Source organism: Papio anubis, chromosome 3, assembly GCF_008728515.1.
Source record: "Papio anubis isolate 15944 chromosome 3, Panubis1.0, whole genome shotgun sequence".
Lineage (NCBI taxonomy): Eukaryota > Metazoa > Chordata > Mammalia > Primates > Cercopithecidae > Papio > Papio anubis.
Genome location: NC_044978.1, coordinates 92,843,867 through 92,861,866, shown reverse-complemented (window position 1 = coordinate 92,861,866; position 18,000 = coordinate 92,843,867). Strand labels below are relative to the sequence as shown.

The following is an 18,000-nucleotide window of genomic DNA, read 5'->3' as shown; positions in this document are numbered from 1 at the left end:
CGCCGCCCGGGTCTGCGCCGCTGCTAGTGCCAGGCGGGCGACGGTCGGTTACCAGGGATCCAGGCGGGGGAGTGGGTGTGTAGGGGGGGGGGTCCCTGCGTTCCCGGGAACCTCCTTAGCCCTGCTACCCGGCCTGACTCCTCCTCCTCCAGGCGCGGGGCTCGTGCCCGCCACCGCCGGCGCGCTCCGCGCCTCCGCCCGCGTCCCCCCAATTCCCCCCCCTCCGCCCCAGCTCCTGTCATCGTTTTCCCCCTCCTCCTCTTCCTCCTCCTCCTCTTCCTCCTCCTCCGCCCATACCGCCACTACGAACGCCTTTGCCTCCCTCTACACCTCACGCCGCCGCCGCCGCTCCTAGCGCTCCTCTCCGGCTTCCACCAGCCCATCGCTCCACGCTCGCTTGGCTGCTGCAGTCTCTCTCTCTCTCTCTCTCTCTCTCTCTCTCTCTCTCTCTCTCTCTCTCTCTCTCTCTGTCTCTCTCTCTCTCTCAAGTTTCCTATCTCGTAAAGATCAGGGCAAAAGGAAGAAAACACCGAATTCTGCTTGCTGTTTCAGGTAGGGTCGCACACGTTGGTCCTGATAGAGCCCCTTTCCTGTTTGTCTTTGCCTCGCGTGCATGCCTCATCTCCCCCACCCCACTTTCAGAGGCTCCCTGGAAACGGAGGAGGCTCAATTCCCGCACCTCCCTCCTACCCAGCGCACTTAAAAAATAATTTCGATACTTATCACCAGAAGCATATTTGCAACTACAATAAAATCCAGGACACCTGCCCGGCAGCACGTTAGCCTGGCTCTTTTATAGTCTTCAACTTTGCACACTGTGATTACCGCTGCCTGCCTGGCTGATGTTTGCTGCCGGAGCCTCAAGCTCCTTCTCTTATTGTGATCGTTGGCTCCGGAGCAGCTGTCAAACGCGTCGTTTCGCAGCACTTGATCCGAACCCGGCTGCCTCCAAGACTTGGTCTTGGGCAACCGTGGGTGGGCAAGGAAGGATATTATTTTATTTTATTTTGTTAAGGGGAGTGAAGAAACGAAAACGTGAGGACTGCAGTTCACTGTAATGAAAAGAATAATTGCAAAAGTGGGCTGCCTGCCCCTAGCTTTTCCCGCTGTGGTTGCGGAGGTGGTCGTGGTTGAGGGCGTTGTGGCGTGAAGTACCCATCTCTCCTCTCCTTTCCTCCCCTCCCCTCCAACCCATTCCCTTTCCAGCTGCTATGTCAATTTAAAGTCCAGGGTGTTATTATTACATGTGTGCGCAAAACAGTGTTTGCTGACGATGAGGTTGGGGGACATTCCTGGCAGAGAGAAGTCTGATTATTTGGTCATCTTGCTGTTAAAAAAAAAAAGAAAGAAAAAAAAAAAAAAAAGAAAGAAAGAAAGAAGGAGAAAGGAAAAGGGTGGGGGTGGGGGTCGATAAAAAAGAAATCTTCTCTCAATCATCAAGTCCCACACACAGTCCAGGAAGTAATCTCCGTAGCTTTAACACGAATCCTTAACTAAAAGGATATTCTTTGGGGTTACTTGGATAGTGGAACTGAAGGCAATATTAAGTGTATTTTGTTTTTCCTTTCATGGCTTTGTAAAGAGCGGCGGTGATGAAGACGAAATTGAACATCTACAACATGCAGTTGCTGCTTTTTGTTTTCTTGGTGTGGGACCCTGCCAGGTGAGATATTTATTGTATTTGACTATTTTAATTCAGGGTAAAGATGTGTTTCTTGTATGCCATTAATGCTTTTGAAAATCAAGGGTGTTTTAAAGAATTATTTGTCAGAAAGGGGGTGTATGGGGAAAGTGAACTATGAAGTAGTAGATTATAAAAACTTCACTGCTTCTCGTTCTTAGTGATAAGATCCAAAAGCAAACAGAAGCATTTTCCATGCAGAACATTCACAGAAGAAAAGAAAATCCTTTCAATGGCATATTCCTACAAGGAATTGAAGTAATTAAGTATAGGCACTTATAATATAACACCAGGATTCGGTAAGGAAGCCAAATTTTCCTTCAGGATGACAGAAAAGTACCAGCTAAGTGATTTGAGTGTTAACTATTTTTTTTTTCCTTTTCCTTTTCTTTTCTTTTTTAATGGTATGGGCTCCTTTAGTCACCATAGAAAACCCAAATGATGTGTGAGTCTTAAACCTCTAGGTGGAGGTAGAATGCAACTTCACAATCACAAACAATAAAACAAAAGCTAGATTTATTAATCATCAACTTTTTGCATTATTAAGATTTTTTTTCTCAAATGCTTACAATCAGGAGTACTGATTTTAAATATGTAATGAATTTTCTTTTGCCTATGCTATAAAAACATGAAATTAATTTTTATTGCTTTCAGTAACTTCATTTTATTTGTAGTTTTTCCTGATTTTCATCATCAGTGGGCATCTTTTCTTTAATGCCTTTAGGATATGATTCTCATAATATCAGAAGACCTAAGATACAAGTTTTATAAGAATGTTCTTGTAACTATTTATTTTTAAAAAACTAGTAAGTCTTTATTATATCTTTATTTATCTTTTAACTTTTTATTTTATTGTCCCAGTAATGGTCAAAGTATGAAAACATTTCATAGAATTGAGACACCATCTATCTCGTAAAGCCTTGTTTTTATTTGGAAAATATCTACTAATTTAATGACTGCATATTGGTTTGAGAAAGAAAATACAAAATGTGATTAAAAAACACTTTCAAGTGAAAAGCTCTATGTGGAACTTTATGAAAATCTTACTTATTGGTTTTAAAATTAGCTACTAAGTAGGCAATACAGAAACTTTTGAGGCTAGAGGGTATAAAGTGATACACTTATTTAATTTGTAGATGTTTATCTTCATTTCAATATTTTAATATTTTCTCTGCTCTTAAGACAATATTTTTTTGAGTTGGTTACCAGTTTTTGATGTATTTTGACTGCTTATAGCTACTAGCTCTGTTATCATTTAAATGCAAATGGACACTTTTGATAATATTTTATACAATGTGCCTTGATCAGAATGTAATTATATATTACTTTTATTTTAAAAGAGTGGACAATCCATGATCAATTAATAATCATTGAAAATCTTAGTGTTTAACCATATTTCTCTCAACTAGTTTTCTGTTCTATATTTGACCAGTAGTGCTTATGCCAGTCTTGTATTCTATTATATAAATGATTCCTTTTTGGGGCCAGTAATTTAAATATCTGATTCATTCTGAGGAAAAAAAAGACAATGAAAATGGACATTCTGTTTTATACATTTAGTTGCTTCTGCAACAAATTACTTCATGTGATAGAATCAGGGTTTGGCTTTATGATGGAGAAATAATGGAGAAAATCACAATTTCTAAAGCTTTTCTGGTGATATTTTGAGACCATTTGTTCTTTCTACAAATTTATCACCAAAACAAAATAACTAGGCATTTTAATCTTTACAATATTGCTCTTCTCAGAGACCAATCAGGAAGAACTAGGCTCTAAGGATCTCTGCAGCTGTGTATGTGTTGCTGATGCTTTCAGAGCCCACCTCCACCTCCTGGCTACATGGAGCCTGGCACATAGCCAGTGGAGTTTCCCTGATGTCTATATTGCACTTGGCCATTGGGTGGAGGTATACCCAAAGTAAGGAAAAAATCCTGTTTTAAAAGAGAAAAAGACATACAAAAAAGAAAGACTCTTATGAGAGAGATAGAAAATATATTTACCTTCAAAAAGCAATTTATTTCCCAATTAATATTGAAAACAGTTTTTCACGAGTCTGATTACTGGAATTTTCTAACTATAGGATAGCAATGCTAATAGTGTTTGCATGTGTTAATCTACAATCATAATATATCCCAGGAGATGGGTTTAGAAAGAAAATGAATAGTCCACATGAAATGTTAAAGGGATAAGAATCTCAAATAATGTTAACATGAAACTTCTGATAATCTACTGTTTAGAATCTATTTCAATTTCATGTTTACCTTGTTTGCAGACATACCAGTATTTATAGAAGTTAACCAAAAAAAAAAAAAAAAAAAAAAAAAAGGGGAAAACGGGTGGTACTAATAGCCCAGGGAGTGTTAAAATTTAAATTAAGGAAGAAAAGCAGGTTGGCATTTGCAAAACACACGTATGTATATATATAAGCTTTTAAAATTATCTGTTTAGGTTGGTGCTGGCTAACATCCAAGAAGATGAGGCTAAAAATAACATTACCATTTTTACAAGAATTCTTGACAGACTTCTGGATGGTTACGATAATCGGCTTAGACCAGGACTGGGAGGTAAAAATAGTTTTCCTTTTTTAAAACTCTCATAAAATAATGCCTTTAAAAGTTAAGGGTAATATTCCTATTTTAATACATTTTGTATATGAATGCATCACTGTGTATATAAAATTATAGAAAATAGAAAGTAAGATATATGAAAAAACATTATCTGTGATTCCTTTTATACATACATAATGTATTTAACATATCTTTCATAGAATGACTAAAGTCATATGGAGCCCAGACTTTCTGCATGAATAGTTTTTAAATTAACTTATTTTAAATGGCTAACTTTCTTACACTTAGAGTATGTTAAAATCTAGCATTATTGAGCAGATATACATATGAAAGTATATTTCATATGTAAAGAAAGTATACTTCCTTTGATCATATTTTCATATCAGCTCAGATACACAGAAATAAGGAACATAAAAAATATAAGAATATAGTGGTTGTATTTTAACAAATACACTTTTTAGCATTCTATGATGATGCTTCTTTACACTTGCATGTGATATTTCTAAAATACGCACAAGTTTGTTGTTTTTGAAACTTTCAAAGACACTTCAGATATACATTAGACATAAGTCTAAATTTTTAGATTGTGGCACAGTTTGATTTCAAATTTAAACATTAGTTTTCTATTCAGAAAAATATATTTTTACTCAAAAAGGGAAAGAAAATTTGGCTTGGGTAATATGTTAAATTTTAATGATTACAATTATCACTTGTTTGTTTCATAATCATTAAGATGTTTGGTCTCACAGTTAATTCAAAATTAAGACAAATTAGTTGAACAGTTGATAGTAATCAAAGATTTATATAGTTAATCTGGTTATTGCAAGTTTTAGTGACTTTGCAATCCTTAGTTGCTGGAAAAGATTTGTATATATATATATTTGCTAACTGTATGGTTTGGATTGTCCATGGGTAAGAAAAAAGTTGGAAGAGGCCCAACTGGTTCAATAATATGTCATTTAATTTCTATTAGTTTTTTTTACTTGAATCCCTGAGTGATATCTTACATTTTAAAAGAGAAATCCCAGAGAGGAATAATGTTCACAGACATGACACATTGTATCCTGAAGGAAGGATTCAGTTGCTTAATATATGCTTAGTTTCTAATAGGAAAAATAAAAAGGAAAAGAATATCTGATTAGTAATTAATATGCCTAATAAACATGAATATAAGGATTACTATCCATGTTAACATATGTGACAATGAACTATTGACCAAACTTGTATAAGAGAAGTAAGCCTAGTAAGTAAGAAGTAAGGCTCTCATAATTCACAATTGTGGTTTAAGAGGTAGTCTGCACTAAGGCAGATTTTTTTCCTAAGGCATATATTGTATTATTTTAAAATAAATCATCTGCTGTCAAATTTTAAAATATCGAAGTTAGCCTGTAGCCTTTGTCTCTTTGAATTTTTAAGAGGAGTATTTATCCTCTGGGTATACGGTTGGGTAGTAGAAACTACCTGTTTGAGGACTTAGGTATTGCCACTGATCTCCTTATATTTCTTTTGTAAAATCTTGCATCCTTTTTATTTCCAATGCTTTCATTCAAATAGAGATTTATGTTACCTTGTTAGTTGGGTTAATACAATACACTAAGTGGCTTTTCTTGAGTTATTCTCTTCCTTCCTCAATCCTCTGATATTGAACATATGCTATTATCTCACAGTCAGGTCAGTCTTCTTTTAGCTTTATACTTCTTTTCATATGTCACTCTCTTCTCTTGATCGAGTGCCAACGGTGGCTTCCCATTTCCTTTGGTAGATGGTGGTGAGGGATAGTGGAAGGAACATATTCCTTGGAGGAAGACAAGTCTAGACTGGAATTCTGCTCCATTCACACACAGAGCTGTGCCTTGGCCATATCACCTGTTTCTGTGGCTGTGATATAGTTACCTTTAGAGTTGTTGAGTTGACTATATAAACAAAAACTGTACATAAAGCGTGTGCTACATATTGGCAGTTCAATGATATCAATTCTTTCTCTCCTCCCTTAGATTGCTAATTTAACAAGGATTTCCACAGGCTACTTCTCTGGTTTCATTTACCACTTTACCCCACCTCCCATTCTTCCTGCCCTTCAAACACATCTATTTATTTTCTCTTGATAATTCATTCTCATCTATTCCCTTGGCTTTTAGTCATATGATCTCCTCTGGCTGGAATCATTTTTTCCTCATCCCCTCTGCTGATCTAAACCCTACCTTTCCTATGAAAATCATCTTAACACTAGTCTTTTTTAGTAAAGATATTTCTTAACTGAATTGAAGCACCCAGATTAAATTTTCTCTTATTTTTTTTTTAAACAGTCATTGGCACTATGTCTACTGGTACATATTATATACTATCTTGTATGATATATTACCATTTTATGTTTCTCTTGTTACCTTATTAAGATCTGAAGCTCATTGAGTCAAGATATTGTAAAATAAATCCTCTTTTCTCAGCAACTAAATATTGATTTGCATATTGTGGTCATGAAATAAATGTTGATGCTTGATTAACTTTTCTGTGACCAGCTCATTTCTGGAAAATGGGACTACCTATATCTGGCTGACCTTTTAGTTAGGAATGTTGAGGTTGTAAGTTGAGTATCGCTCTGCAGAAGAGCAGTGTGACTTAATGTAGAGAACCTTGCTTTAGACTGGAGATTTAGCAAAATCCTGGCTCTGGGGCTAAGCAGTTGTGTGACCTTTCAATCCCTAGCCTCTCTGGATCTATATTTGTCATCTGTGAAACAGGATTTCTAATGACATTCTTAAATTTTTTTGAATTTTAAATATGACATATGCCATGAATTTAGCATAGAGACTGGCATTTAGTGGACAGTTAATAAATGATAATAGCTAAAAGACTTTGAAGAACTTTCTAAATGTACTGTTGCAAGTTTAAATTATTATCATGATTACTTCTGTATCCAACATTTTTAGTCTGAATGCACACATGTCATTTCAAATAGAAAGCTCAGGGAAATTACCTGTATCATTATTTCCCAGAAATGAATAATAAGGGAAAAATGGGCTCAATTCGATTTTAATGTCTCAAACTGAACTTCTCTATTGATCAGTAATCTAGTTAATTAATCTCAGTTACTATTTTCTTTCCTTTATAACTATGACATAAATGAGTACATAGAAAAGAGGAACCAGTTTTGAACTATGAGTTAGAAAAAATGTTCTTTTCACCTGGCTCTATCATTACCAGCTCTTATTCTAGACATTTTGAGCCTGGATATTTTCTTTGGGAAAATGGGAATAATAGAATTTTATTCTAAGAGGAGGACACTCCATTGTGATTCATTTATATGACAAAAATTATATAATATATTGAGTAAAATATCTTAAGGTATTTAATGATTAATAATAGATCCCTTTAAAATTTTAAGTCAGAGCATGCCCCTCAACAGCTCAGATTCTTGCAATGGTGTCCTATTCATTCAGAATAAAAGCTGAATTTCTTGCGGTAGCCTGCAAGGCCTTGCAAAGTTTTTCTCCCCACTCTTTCTTTAACCTCACCTCACACAACTCTCTCTCTTGCTAACATTGCTTCAGTCACATTGGCTTCCTTCCTGCTCTTTGAACACACTGGGATACTCTGTGGAGCCTTTTCTCTGGTTGTCTTCTCTTCCCTGGTGTATCCACTGGTCTCATCTTCTCAACGAGGTTAACGCTGACCAACCTAATGAAACTCCAACCTGTCTACCCATCAGCAATCCTGATCCTCTTTGCCCAATTTCATTTTTTGTTTGTGCTTCTTTAGCACTATATATATACAAATATATATACATATATACTTTATTTATTGCCATTATATTAACTGCACATTTTTATCTCGTTTGCTAGAATGTATGCTCTATGAGCTCAGGGATTTTTTGCTTGTTTAGTAGCTTGATTCACTGATATATCTATCCTAAGCATCTGGAACCGTGCCTGGCACATAGTGAGCACTCAACAAGATATCTCTTGAATGACTTTCCATTTTATTAGTTGATTTCATTTTTGTTTTCAATGTGCCACCATGAAAATGATCAACTATAGAGTTTACTTCATCCTTAAAATCAATGGAATGATTATTTAATTACTACACCAAAATCAATGGAATGATTATTTAATTACTACACCAACCTCTCACTATTAACACCAACATATTTTAAGTTGATTTCTTGGTGAATTGGGATAATTATTATACCAATTACTTAAACTCCTGACTTACAGTACCTGTGATTCTGCCCCAAACTAACTGTGTGATTTTGAGTGATTCATTTTTCCTATCTATGACTTAATTTACTCATCTGTGAAGTGGGAGGAGGAGTTCCACTTATTCTATTTATATCTCACAGGGATAGTATATGGCTCAAGAACATTGAAATTCTTAAGAAAGTGCAATGTGACATAAAATTGATAGGTATTAGTATTTTTAGGTATAGCAGAGGAGAATTCTTCAAGGAGAATATTATGTTAGAAAGTAATATTATTTGAAAAACATATCAAGAAAATATTGGTAGGTCTTATGCGTTTGGTAGTCTCACTTCATTGTGGGCCTGAAAACTTGACATGGTATTGCCTCAAAATCTTATCTAACAAGACCGTAGATGCAGATTAGCCAGAACTAATAACTGTATCAAGTCTTCTCTTTGTCTTCAATTTAGTCATTAGAACTAACAAGTTGGGGTACCTCCCATGGATGTTTATATTTCAGAGGAGGCTTTCACACTGTTAAATGAATAAAAGGAGCAACATTTGTTTTTGGGGGCCAATTTTAGAAGGTCATTGGAAAACTGAATGTGAAGACAGGCCTCATATATTTATGAAAGCTGACATCCACATGATCAAGAGTAACAACTATTAGCTATGACAAGACTTGGAATCTAAATTATAGATTCAGTCTGGAAAATCTAGATTGAGTACCATGCTTAACTGCACATTGAAAAGCTGTTTTGAGGAGGTTGGCTAGTTAGAACCACCCTCCCCCAACCTGGTACTTTTGTTTTATACTCTGAAACCTTGAAGATGCTTTATGCTTAAAAACCATGAAAAACATGAGGTCTGAACACAGACTTAGTGTCTGATGGTCAGTTTTCAACTTCACTCTTGGATATTTATCCTCAGGCTGTGGAGAGATATACGATAAAATATTTCCGTTGATGTTATTACTCCTCAAATTTACAAAAAATGAAATAGAAGCTATTGAGTGGGAAAAAGTTAATACCGAAAAATCTGATCTCTCCCAGAACCTAAGAGGAATTCTGACCTCAAAAGAGCATTATATTACTTCATAAAGTAATGGTTAAGATCAGTGCCTGCTTTTGAATTCTGTTCCTATTGTATATACTTATATAACTTTCAGCACATTGCTTAACCTCTCCTTGCTTTGGTTTCTTTATTTGTAAAATTACAAGGCTTATTGGTTTTTTGAGGGCTTATTTTACTTTTTACATCTAATCCCTTTGGACAGTGGCTGGCAAGCAGAGTAAGAACTCAATACATGTAGAAATTATTATCGTTATTGTTGGTTCTACTACCACTTCTACTAGAAATGAAATAGAATATATCAACCCATGTCACATTTAATTTATAAAAGCTTTGACTTCTGAAACACGATAAACTTGGAGCACACAGGATTCAGCTTTAAAGAAAGAAGTTATTTGTGTGTTTCTTATGCATTCAGTCTTATTGTGGGCACATCTTTGTACATGAACAAAATCCCTGAAAACAAAACCAATGAAAAAGATGATGTATTTATCTTTCATGATTACTATCATGACATATAACAATTTGGCATCATTAATTCAAGATAATGAATTTGCCTATAGAAGCAAAGGTGTATTTACAGAATATAAGCTCATCATATGATATAAATGATAATTTTAGGGACACATCATAAAATTGAAAGCATAGTCACCACCCTAACCTGGGATGTACCAGACACTTCAACAGCAAAACCTCTGAGTCTTGAAACTTTAGAGTATATATCCTAATGCTTGATCACATCATACTTATCTTTATGATTATGGGGGTGGAGACATCAAGAGGGAGAGAACATGCCAAAAGTGTTTTGAGATCTCAGTATATAAAACTGAGGAGGCGAGGGGAAGATAGGGAAAGGTAGGTTGCAAGATGGTTGGAAAGAAGAGATCGAGCAGAGCTGTTAAGTAGTTCTAGTCTCAGATGAAGGCAGAGTAAACTCCAGATGTTAAAGCTTCTGCTTCTTTGAAAAGCTGTGATGTTTGGCATTCTCCTCAATCAGGCAGCTGCAGTCAAGGCTGATGCTCCTTCAGAAGCATGAGGCAGCTGAGAATCTAGTCTCCCTGCATTTCAGACTCAGATTCCTGGGGTCTCCTAAAGTTCACTGAGTAGGATAACCTTCAGAATAAGCCTTCTGCATAAGCAGATTTCAGAGCCCTTTCATGCTCCGCAGGAGAGCCACCCACTAGACTGCCTAAAGGTTACAGGGAACACTGCATTTTATTATTTCATGAGTGAGAAAATGAAAATAAATTGGGATGATTTCACACAAGTGTGTAAATAGCTTTTGATAAAAGTGTAAATGACTGATATCAAGTAGTTTGTCATTTCCTATTTATTTAAATTTACTTTGTGGGAGGCATGAAACATGTAATGGCTGCCTGAAGTGGGATGCCATTGGGGAGGCTGGAGACTTGTGGACACAGCTTTCAAAGTCAGTTTCTTGAATTGTGTCTGGGGGCTATCCCACTTCTCTCCATATGGCATGAAAATAGCATGCTGATGGACTTTAACACAGTGTATGCTAGGTTAAACTAGAAACATATTAATGTTAGGTACAGCTTTTTGTGATGATTTTTAATATTTTGAGGCATGACTAACAAGCATCTTAGTGTTTCTGCACACCCTCATTAACACTGTGTGTTGCTTGCCCACTCCTTGTTGCAGAATGGGACTAAGATAGACTTCTTAGGAAGTAATTACGGTGAGGTAGTTTTGCAGAATTTTGTCTCAGTTGGTTGCTTTAACCAGATATGTAGCATGTGATTGTTTTATAGAAAAGACAGACTGAATGTATGAGAGCACTGGATGCATTATATTGGATAGTAGCACTTTCTCTCCATACAGCAAGTGTCAGGCAAAGTTTAAGGTGATGTCAGTAAAGTGCATGGCCCAGAGAATATTACCTATTTTTTTTTTTTTGAGACAGAATCTTGCTATGTTGCCCAGGCTGGAATACCATGGACTCAGTCTTAGCCCACTGTGGCCTCCACCTCCCAGGTTCAAGTGATCCTCCTGCCTCAGTCCCCTGAGTAGCTAGGACCGCAGGTGTGTGCCACCACACCCAGCTAATTTTTAAATTTTTTGTAGACACAGGGTCTCACTATGTCTGGTCTTGAACTCTTGGCTTCAAGTGATCCTCCCACTTTGGCCTCCCAAAGTGCTGGGATAATAGGCATGACCCATTGTGCCTGGCTGCTACCCATGTTTTAATGAACTAACACTAGGGCTTTGTTTTCATCTGAAAACATTTTTGGTTAATAGCAGTTGGTTCTTTCAACCATCACTATTGTGAAGGTGTTGTCCTCAGTCATAATTTTGAGGGATGCTTATTTTGGCTGTTTCAGGCACAAGCATGCCTCACTCACTGTATTTTTTGCCTGTAGCACTTCAGCTCAGATGCAGTCAAAGTTTTTCTTTCTCTCCCCCTTAATACACAGTGGATAAATTGGACCATAAGCATGACTGATCCATTTGTTTTAGTGTTCTATTTTGATTGCTACAGATAAATCACCTTGTAGAAATCTATATTCGTAGTGAAGATAGTGAAATGAACAGATTGGCCAGTAAACAATTCATTACTTCTCAATGTGTTAACACAGAAAGAGTCAAATTAAATTATTCTAGTATTTTGTTCCTTAAAATGTGTATTGAAAGTGTGTGATATGCCAGCCACTGCAGGATATAAAGACATACAAGGTGTGGTGTTGGTCTTCCTGGAAATGAAGTCTCTCAGGGGGAGATGAGGCATATACCCTGTCATTCTCTAAATAGCTTGAAACCACACAACACATGGTCCATTATAAGAACATTCTATTGAAGTTTAGAGAAGTAGGAAATGATTTTTGCTTGTACCATTTAACTGGAGTTAGCCAAGTTTTGTAGCTGTAAGTATAACTCATTCATTCAACTGTTTCTTACTAAAGGCTTAGGATTTGCTGAGTACTATTTTAAATGCTAGAAATCCTATCATGAACAAGACCCAGTCTGCATAAATTCATATCACACCATATTTTGGCTTGTTCTGGCTTTCATGTGTTCTAGGCACTGGTTTCTTCTTTCTCTTCTTAATTAAGAATTGTATATAACCACTCTGTGTTTTCTTTATCGAACTTTAAGTATTCTGTCATAAAGGGAAGAGTGATTTCTGGTATATTTACTGTGAGACGGAGAATTATGATATCTACAGAAGAGAGTAAGACTCAGAGAGCACATTTTTCTATGTCTGTAGCAGGGATGTCGAGGGTGTTTAAGTGTGGCATTCCCAAAAGTACTAAGACAGTGTTAATTCCAATAGAAACTTCGTATACTATTCTGTTACCTTCTTTAGAAAAACTTATTTGTTTTGAGCTACAGGTGACAGAAAGAAAACTAGACATGAACAGCAAAATGAAAAACTTTTGAAGAGTTATGTGATGAGAATTATGTTTATTTCTTCTAAATTTTTAGTGTTGTTAACACAGAATTCTGGAAATTTTTGTTTTTCAGTTAAAATACCCTCAACCCATGAGGTACAGATCTTATCATTTACAAATAAGGTATTATAAAACTAAAATTAATCTTTAAATATTAAATGATTATATACAGAAGCTCATCAAATTAGGGATATCAACTTATCACCATATACAGATCCCTTCAAATTCTCCACTAGATTTTGCAGTGTAAGTAATTAGCATTAGTGGTAGTTTTGGTATCTTTGTGTTTTTTGTACAATAGTACCTTTTTAAGGTGTAATCTTAATTTGATATATGAGTTAAATCTATTTCATCTTCTCTATATTTCTTGTTGTTTATTTCAGTATTAAAACATGTTAAAAAGTAAAAATAGTTTCACATAATTTTTTTAAATAGTATTCTGCGATTTAATAAATATTTTTATTAACATTCAGATTGTCACAAGCTTATTAGGGGAGTGAATGCAAAATGTTTCGGGGATATATGTTATGCCTTTTTTTTTTGTATAGAAGCATATCGTTTTCTTAGAGAATGTGATTAATTAGGGCATTAATAATTTGATTTAAAACATCATACAAAGTAAGATGTTCCTTCTGATATATATAAATATGCATATAGTATCCATCAAAAATATACTAAAAATAAGGTCATAATATTTTCAAATGTTTGGTGGAGATGTAGCAAAGTCTAATAACTTCATGAATATTTCAGGAATATACTGAAATACATGAGTAGTTCAATATAATGGGTAGTACAATTGGATTTTGTTTATGAGCAGAGGAGTAGAGTTACATCTCAAGGTTAAGGAAAGTTGAAGAAGGGATAAAAATTATAAATGTCTCCAAGTAGTATTACAAAATACATTATTTAGATTGTGTTTTTTAATGGGACCTAACATATTTTAGTAAGTATTGCGTAGGCATTTGGTTTCCATTAAGTTGGCAAAAGGATCGGATGCTTTTAGAATTAAGTATGTTAAAAACTTTCCAGGACAGAAGATAACTCCAGACTTGAACTGGAGGAGTTTAGAGGAGGAAGACAAATGTCACGGGGGACTTTTAGAAAGTGATGAAAGATTTCCTGTTTACTCTTAATTACTTGTGAAGATTTTAGATTTTGTAGCAAAAGATGCTGAGTTACTAGGATTTTTTTGGTTGGAGAGTTCAAATTTTTTCAATTACACGCATTTTTAAGGGTCATTACAATAGAATTCCACAAGTTAGCAATAGTCAGAGAATCAGGGTAAACATATCAAATTCATTGTTGTTACTGTGATTATATAGAGAAACTCTTCAAAATTTTCAGGAAAAAAATAGTGGGCTAAAATGCTACTTAGGTTTGCAAAGAAGATTAAAATTTGGATACCACAAGAGAGTACTTCCTAATTAAAAGAAAATGGAATTGCAAGGCTGGTGTTCAGGTCAGGTAGAGGGGAATATGGGAGGATAGATTTAATTAGTTATCTAGGGCATGTAAGGGTAATCACTGAAGCAAAAAATGGGAAACTGATGATTCGTGCTTAGTAGAATTGCAAAAGAATTGTCCAACACATATTCGAGTAAAAGAAACTTCAGAATCTTAAGATACTAAATGGGGCAGGCTTACATTGTAAAAATATTATGAAAGAATTAGAGTTAATGTAGAGTCACTTTTAAGGAAGCAGAGGATTTCTAAGACAACAGTAATTAAAACTGAGGATCCTTTTATCATTTTGAGTAGTTTTGGCTTAGTGGCAATTATAGAGTTGCAGGATCAGAGATAACTAACAAGAAAACCATATATAGAACCATGTTATTAGTAATAATTATATTAGAATATGTCACCATTTAAAAAGATTAAATGTCGTAAGTTGACTTCTTATTATTCAGGTACATACATCAGAATAACAGTTATCTGAACTCTTAAGGGAGAAAAGACAATGTAGTAGTGAGGAGAATATTCATGCTGTAACAGATTCATTTCAACTTTCGTTCCTTCAAGCTTCCCTGATAATCTGCAGGGTTCTAGGAGGTATTTTTGACTGCTGCCAAATTGATGGCACAATTAATATCTTTAACAGGGAGGGTCATTTAGGATTTACATTATGATCTGTGAAATATAGGGGTGATCAAAAGTTCCATGGAATACAGTTGCTGACTCAGGATGAGGACATTTACATTCATATGCTTATTACACAGATGTTGACTGCGTTTGCCATTCTTTTTTAGCTGCTACCACATCCATTCTGGTCTTTGTCATTTTTGGTGACAGCTTCTAATACAGTCATCTCAGCCTCAGATATCTGACTGCCACCAGTTCCAGGGGGCAGCTGCAATTTCTGACTGTGTTGCCACTGCATTGGAACAGCTGGGATGTTAAGCAAAATCTATCAACACAAGGAAATTGGGCAGGTGCACATTTAAGTGACTGGATCTGAAAGTTAGCGGGGTGAAAGCAGATGTCTCTTCATCATATCCCTTCCCTTTAGGGAACAGTTTGTGGCCTCTTATATCTGTAATTTTCCCCACCCGCTTAGAGAGGGTGGTGTAACACTTTACATACTTCTGTCTGAAGACATTGGAAAAGGATATAATAATCTCAAGTGACTTTTTATACTGCAAATTTAATGCCAATTGGAAACAGGAAATTTTGCTCTCTAGCATTGGAATAAAATGATCAAATATAGGTAAGAGAAGAATTATCATAGTAGCCTTCATCGGTTAGGGATGTGTTTGCCTGAGTGTAATAGGAAATTCCACCTACAGTGACTTCAGTGGGGGTTTATTTTTCTCATGAACAAGAATTTTACAGATTGGTGGTTCCTAACACTAACTGAGTTCTTAAAAAAGGTGGCTTAAATAACATAGACTCTTTATTTTTTTCATCACCTTCCTTAGTGTTTCCTTCTCTTTATGCTTGTCACCTCATGATCTCAAGATGACTGCTGCAGCTCCAACTATCCTATCTATGATTAAGGCCAGAATAAAAGGAAGGAATGGAATCATCTGTTCCTTATGTCAGAAAAATAAGACTTCCAGGCACTTGCAGCTGATTTCTGCCTTTACCTTCATAGCTCTTTTCAGCTAGGAGGACATCTGGGGAAATTAGTGTCCTGCTTGGCATTGGGCACATTTCTGCCCTAAATAAAATTGGATTTATTAGAAAGGAGGAGGATGTATTTGATCAGTAAGCTACTGGCAATGCCTGTCACATCTGTTAACTCTCTAACAGAAAAGTTACTTATTCTCTCTGTGCCTCCATTTCCCGCTTTGTAAAGCGTGCATTTGAGTAACCTGGTTGGTGATTATTAACATGCATATGTTGATTCAATACATTTATGTGGAACTCAAGATGCTGCATTTCTAACAATCTCCTAGGTGATGCCAGTGCTGCTGTTCTGTGCGCCACACTTTGTGCAGCAAGGAAGTGATTAGCTCAGGCTACCATGTTGTACAACCCCAGGGGAAATTCATAAAGAATATAATGTAGTGAAGAGAAGGAGCCCTTTAAGTGCTCACTAAATATTATTATGATATCAATTTTTTGACACTTAGAGATTTATAATTTTTATTTCTAAATGTTGGTGGTGATAAACTTTATTTTTAGCAGAGTACAATCATAAACACATTTATTTCTTATACTTTTACAAAATTGTTGGTAAATATAAGACTGACCTTAATTTAGGTGGATATGATGCGTAATATTAAATACAATTTCTCTATCCAGTCATGACTGCACTTTACTTATATCATCCTCTATGAGTAAAAAAAACATATCTATATCTGTATATAGATATGTAGAAAAAATTAAAACTAGTCTGCAATAATGCTCAGTAATATTTGAACCTTGCTTTATAAAAACTGTATTGGATACTGCAGTTAATGAGTTGTGGAAAGAAAAAATTGAAATGAAGGTTTTGAACAAAATCTGCATAAAAAATTGATTATAAAAATAACTAATTTAAATCTGAATATGGTATTATGATAAAAAAATTACCACACTTAAAGTTTTGGCAGAAATATAATAGTACTCTCAATTTAAATTACTTTATGTTCTATTTAACATGTTCTAAATTTTCCCTTTGGAGAGATAAAAAGGGTGATGTTCTTTAAAACAATATTATATATGATTTGTATCAGAGCCTGACAAAGACCACTTTATAAATCTAGAGGATCCTGAATTGGTGAAAAATATTGTACTTTAATTTTACTGACTTGCTAAGAGGAGAAAGAGCCTTTAATTTGATCAGAGGATTTTGTGATGGCAAAGCTGTGTGCTAGAGTACAAAACAAACGCTAGTTTGTATATAAATTTTTTTTGTGTAAAAGCTGTGTGACTATGGACCAGTATTATCTCTGTGACTCAGTTTCTGGAACATGAGTATGAGGGGACTGTAGTTCAATAAGCTACAATGCCCCTTCGATCTAAAATTTCTCCTGTGGTTTTGTGAGTGTGTGAGTGTGTGTGTGTGTGGGGGGGGGGCTTGTTTCAAGGCAAATAGAGTAGAAAATAGCGTTCTTGGAACAGAAATCTAAACCAATTTTTTCTTTGTAGAGAAATAGACAGAGTATAGAGTTGAATAGAAGCTAGCAGAATAAGGCTGCAAACCTCTAAAGTCTGTCCAGCCTGGAAGGACACAAAGGCTGCTTTGGTTTTCTGACTCCTAGCAACTAGGAGTTTGTACAAAATTAAGTGCTCCCATTGCATGAAAATCCCAATTAAGAGCTTCTTTTAAACCTGAGTAAGGTTTGATTAGGAAGTGACTGATGTAAGAAAGATAGTAATAAATGCATTAAATTATATTTCTCAACTGTTTATGTTTCTAAATGTTGCTCTATATTCTTTATACATGGTATGTGAATGGCAACATCTCTTCAAATTCTCTGTCCTGTTGGACTTCATAGATCTATCTCCACTTGATACTCCTCTTTCCTGTTTTTTTTCCCCCCTCCACTATTCTTTATCAGGTTTTTTTTTTTTTTTTTTTTTTTTTTTCCTTTGGCTTCTCTTTATCTTCTCTCTTCTGAAGTATATGGGTGCATTCCAATGTTCTATACTTTTAACTCTTACCTTTTACT

At 35.5% G+C, this 18,000-nt stretch overlaps 1 protein-coding gene across 7 annotated transcripts in view; it reads left to right on the top strand.

Moving 5' to 3' along the window:
• Positions 1-210: 210 nt before the first annotated feature.
• The window catches only part of GABRA2 (gamma-aminobutyric acid type A receptor alpha2 subunit), a 154,842-nt gene continuing 137,052 nt past the window's right edge, over positions 211-18,000 (top strand). For 2 of the 7 annotated variants that reach the window (XM_003898642.4, XM_017958675.3), the window contains exons 1-3: positions 211-552; positions 1,583-1,663; positions 4,130-4,245. In XM_003898642.4, the coding sequence (XP_003898691.1) occupies positions 1,593-1,663; positions 4,130-4,245 (187 nt within the window). In that variant the 5' untranslated portion in view covers positions 211-552; positions 1,583-1,592. The other 5 variants (XM_003898645.5, XM_017958673.3, XM_009206776.4 and 2 more) reach the window with 5 other exon arrangements.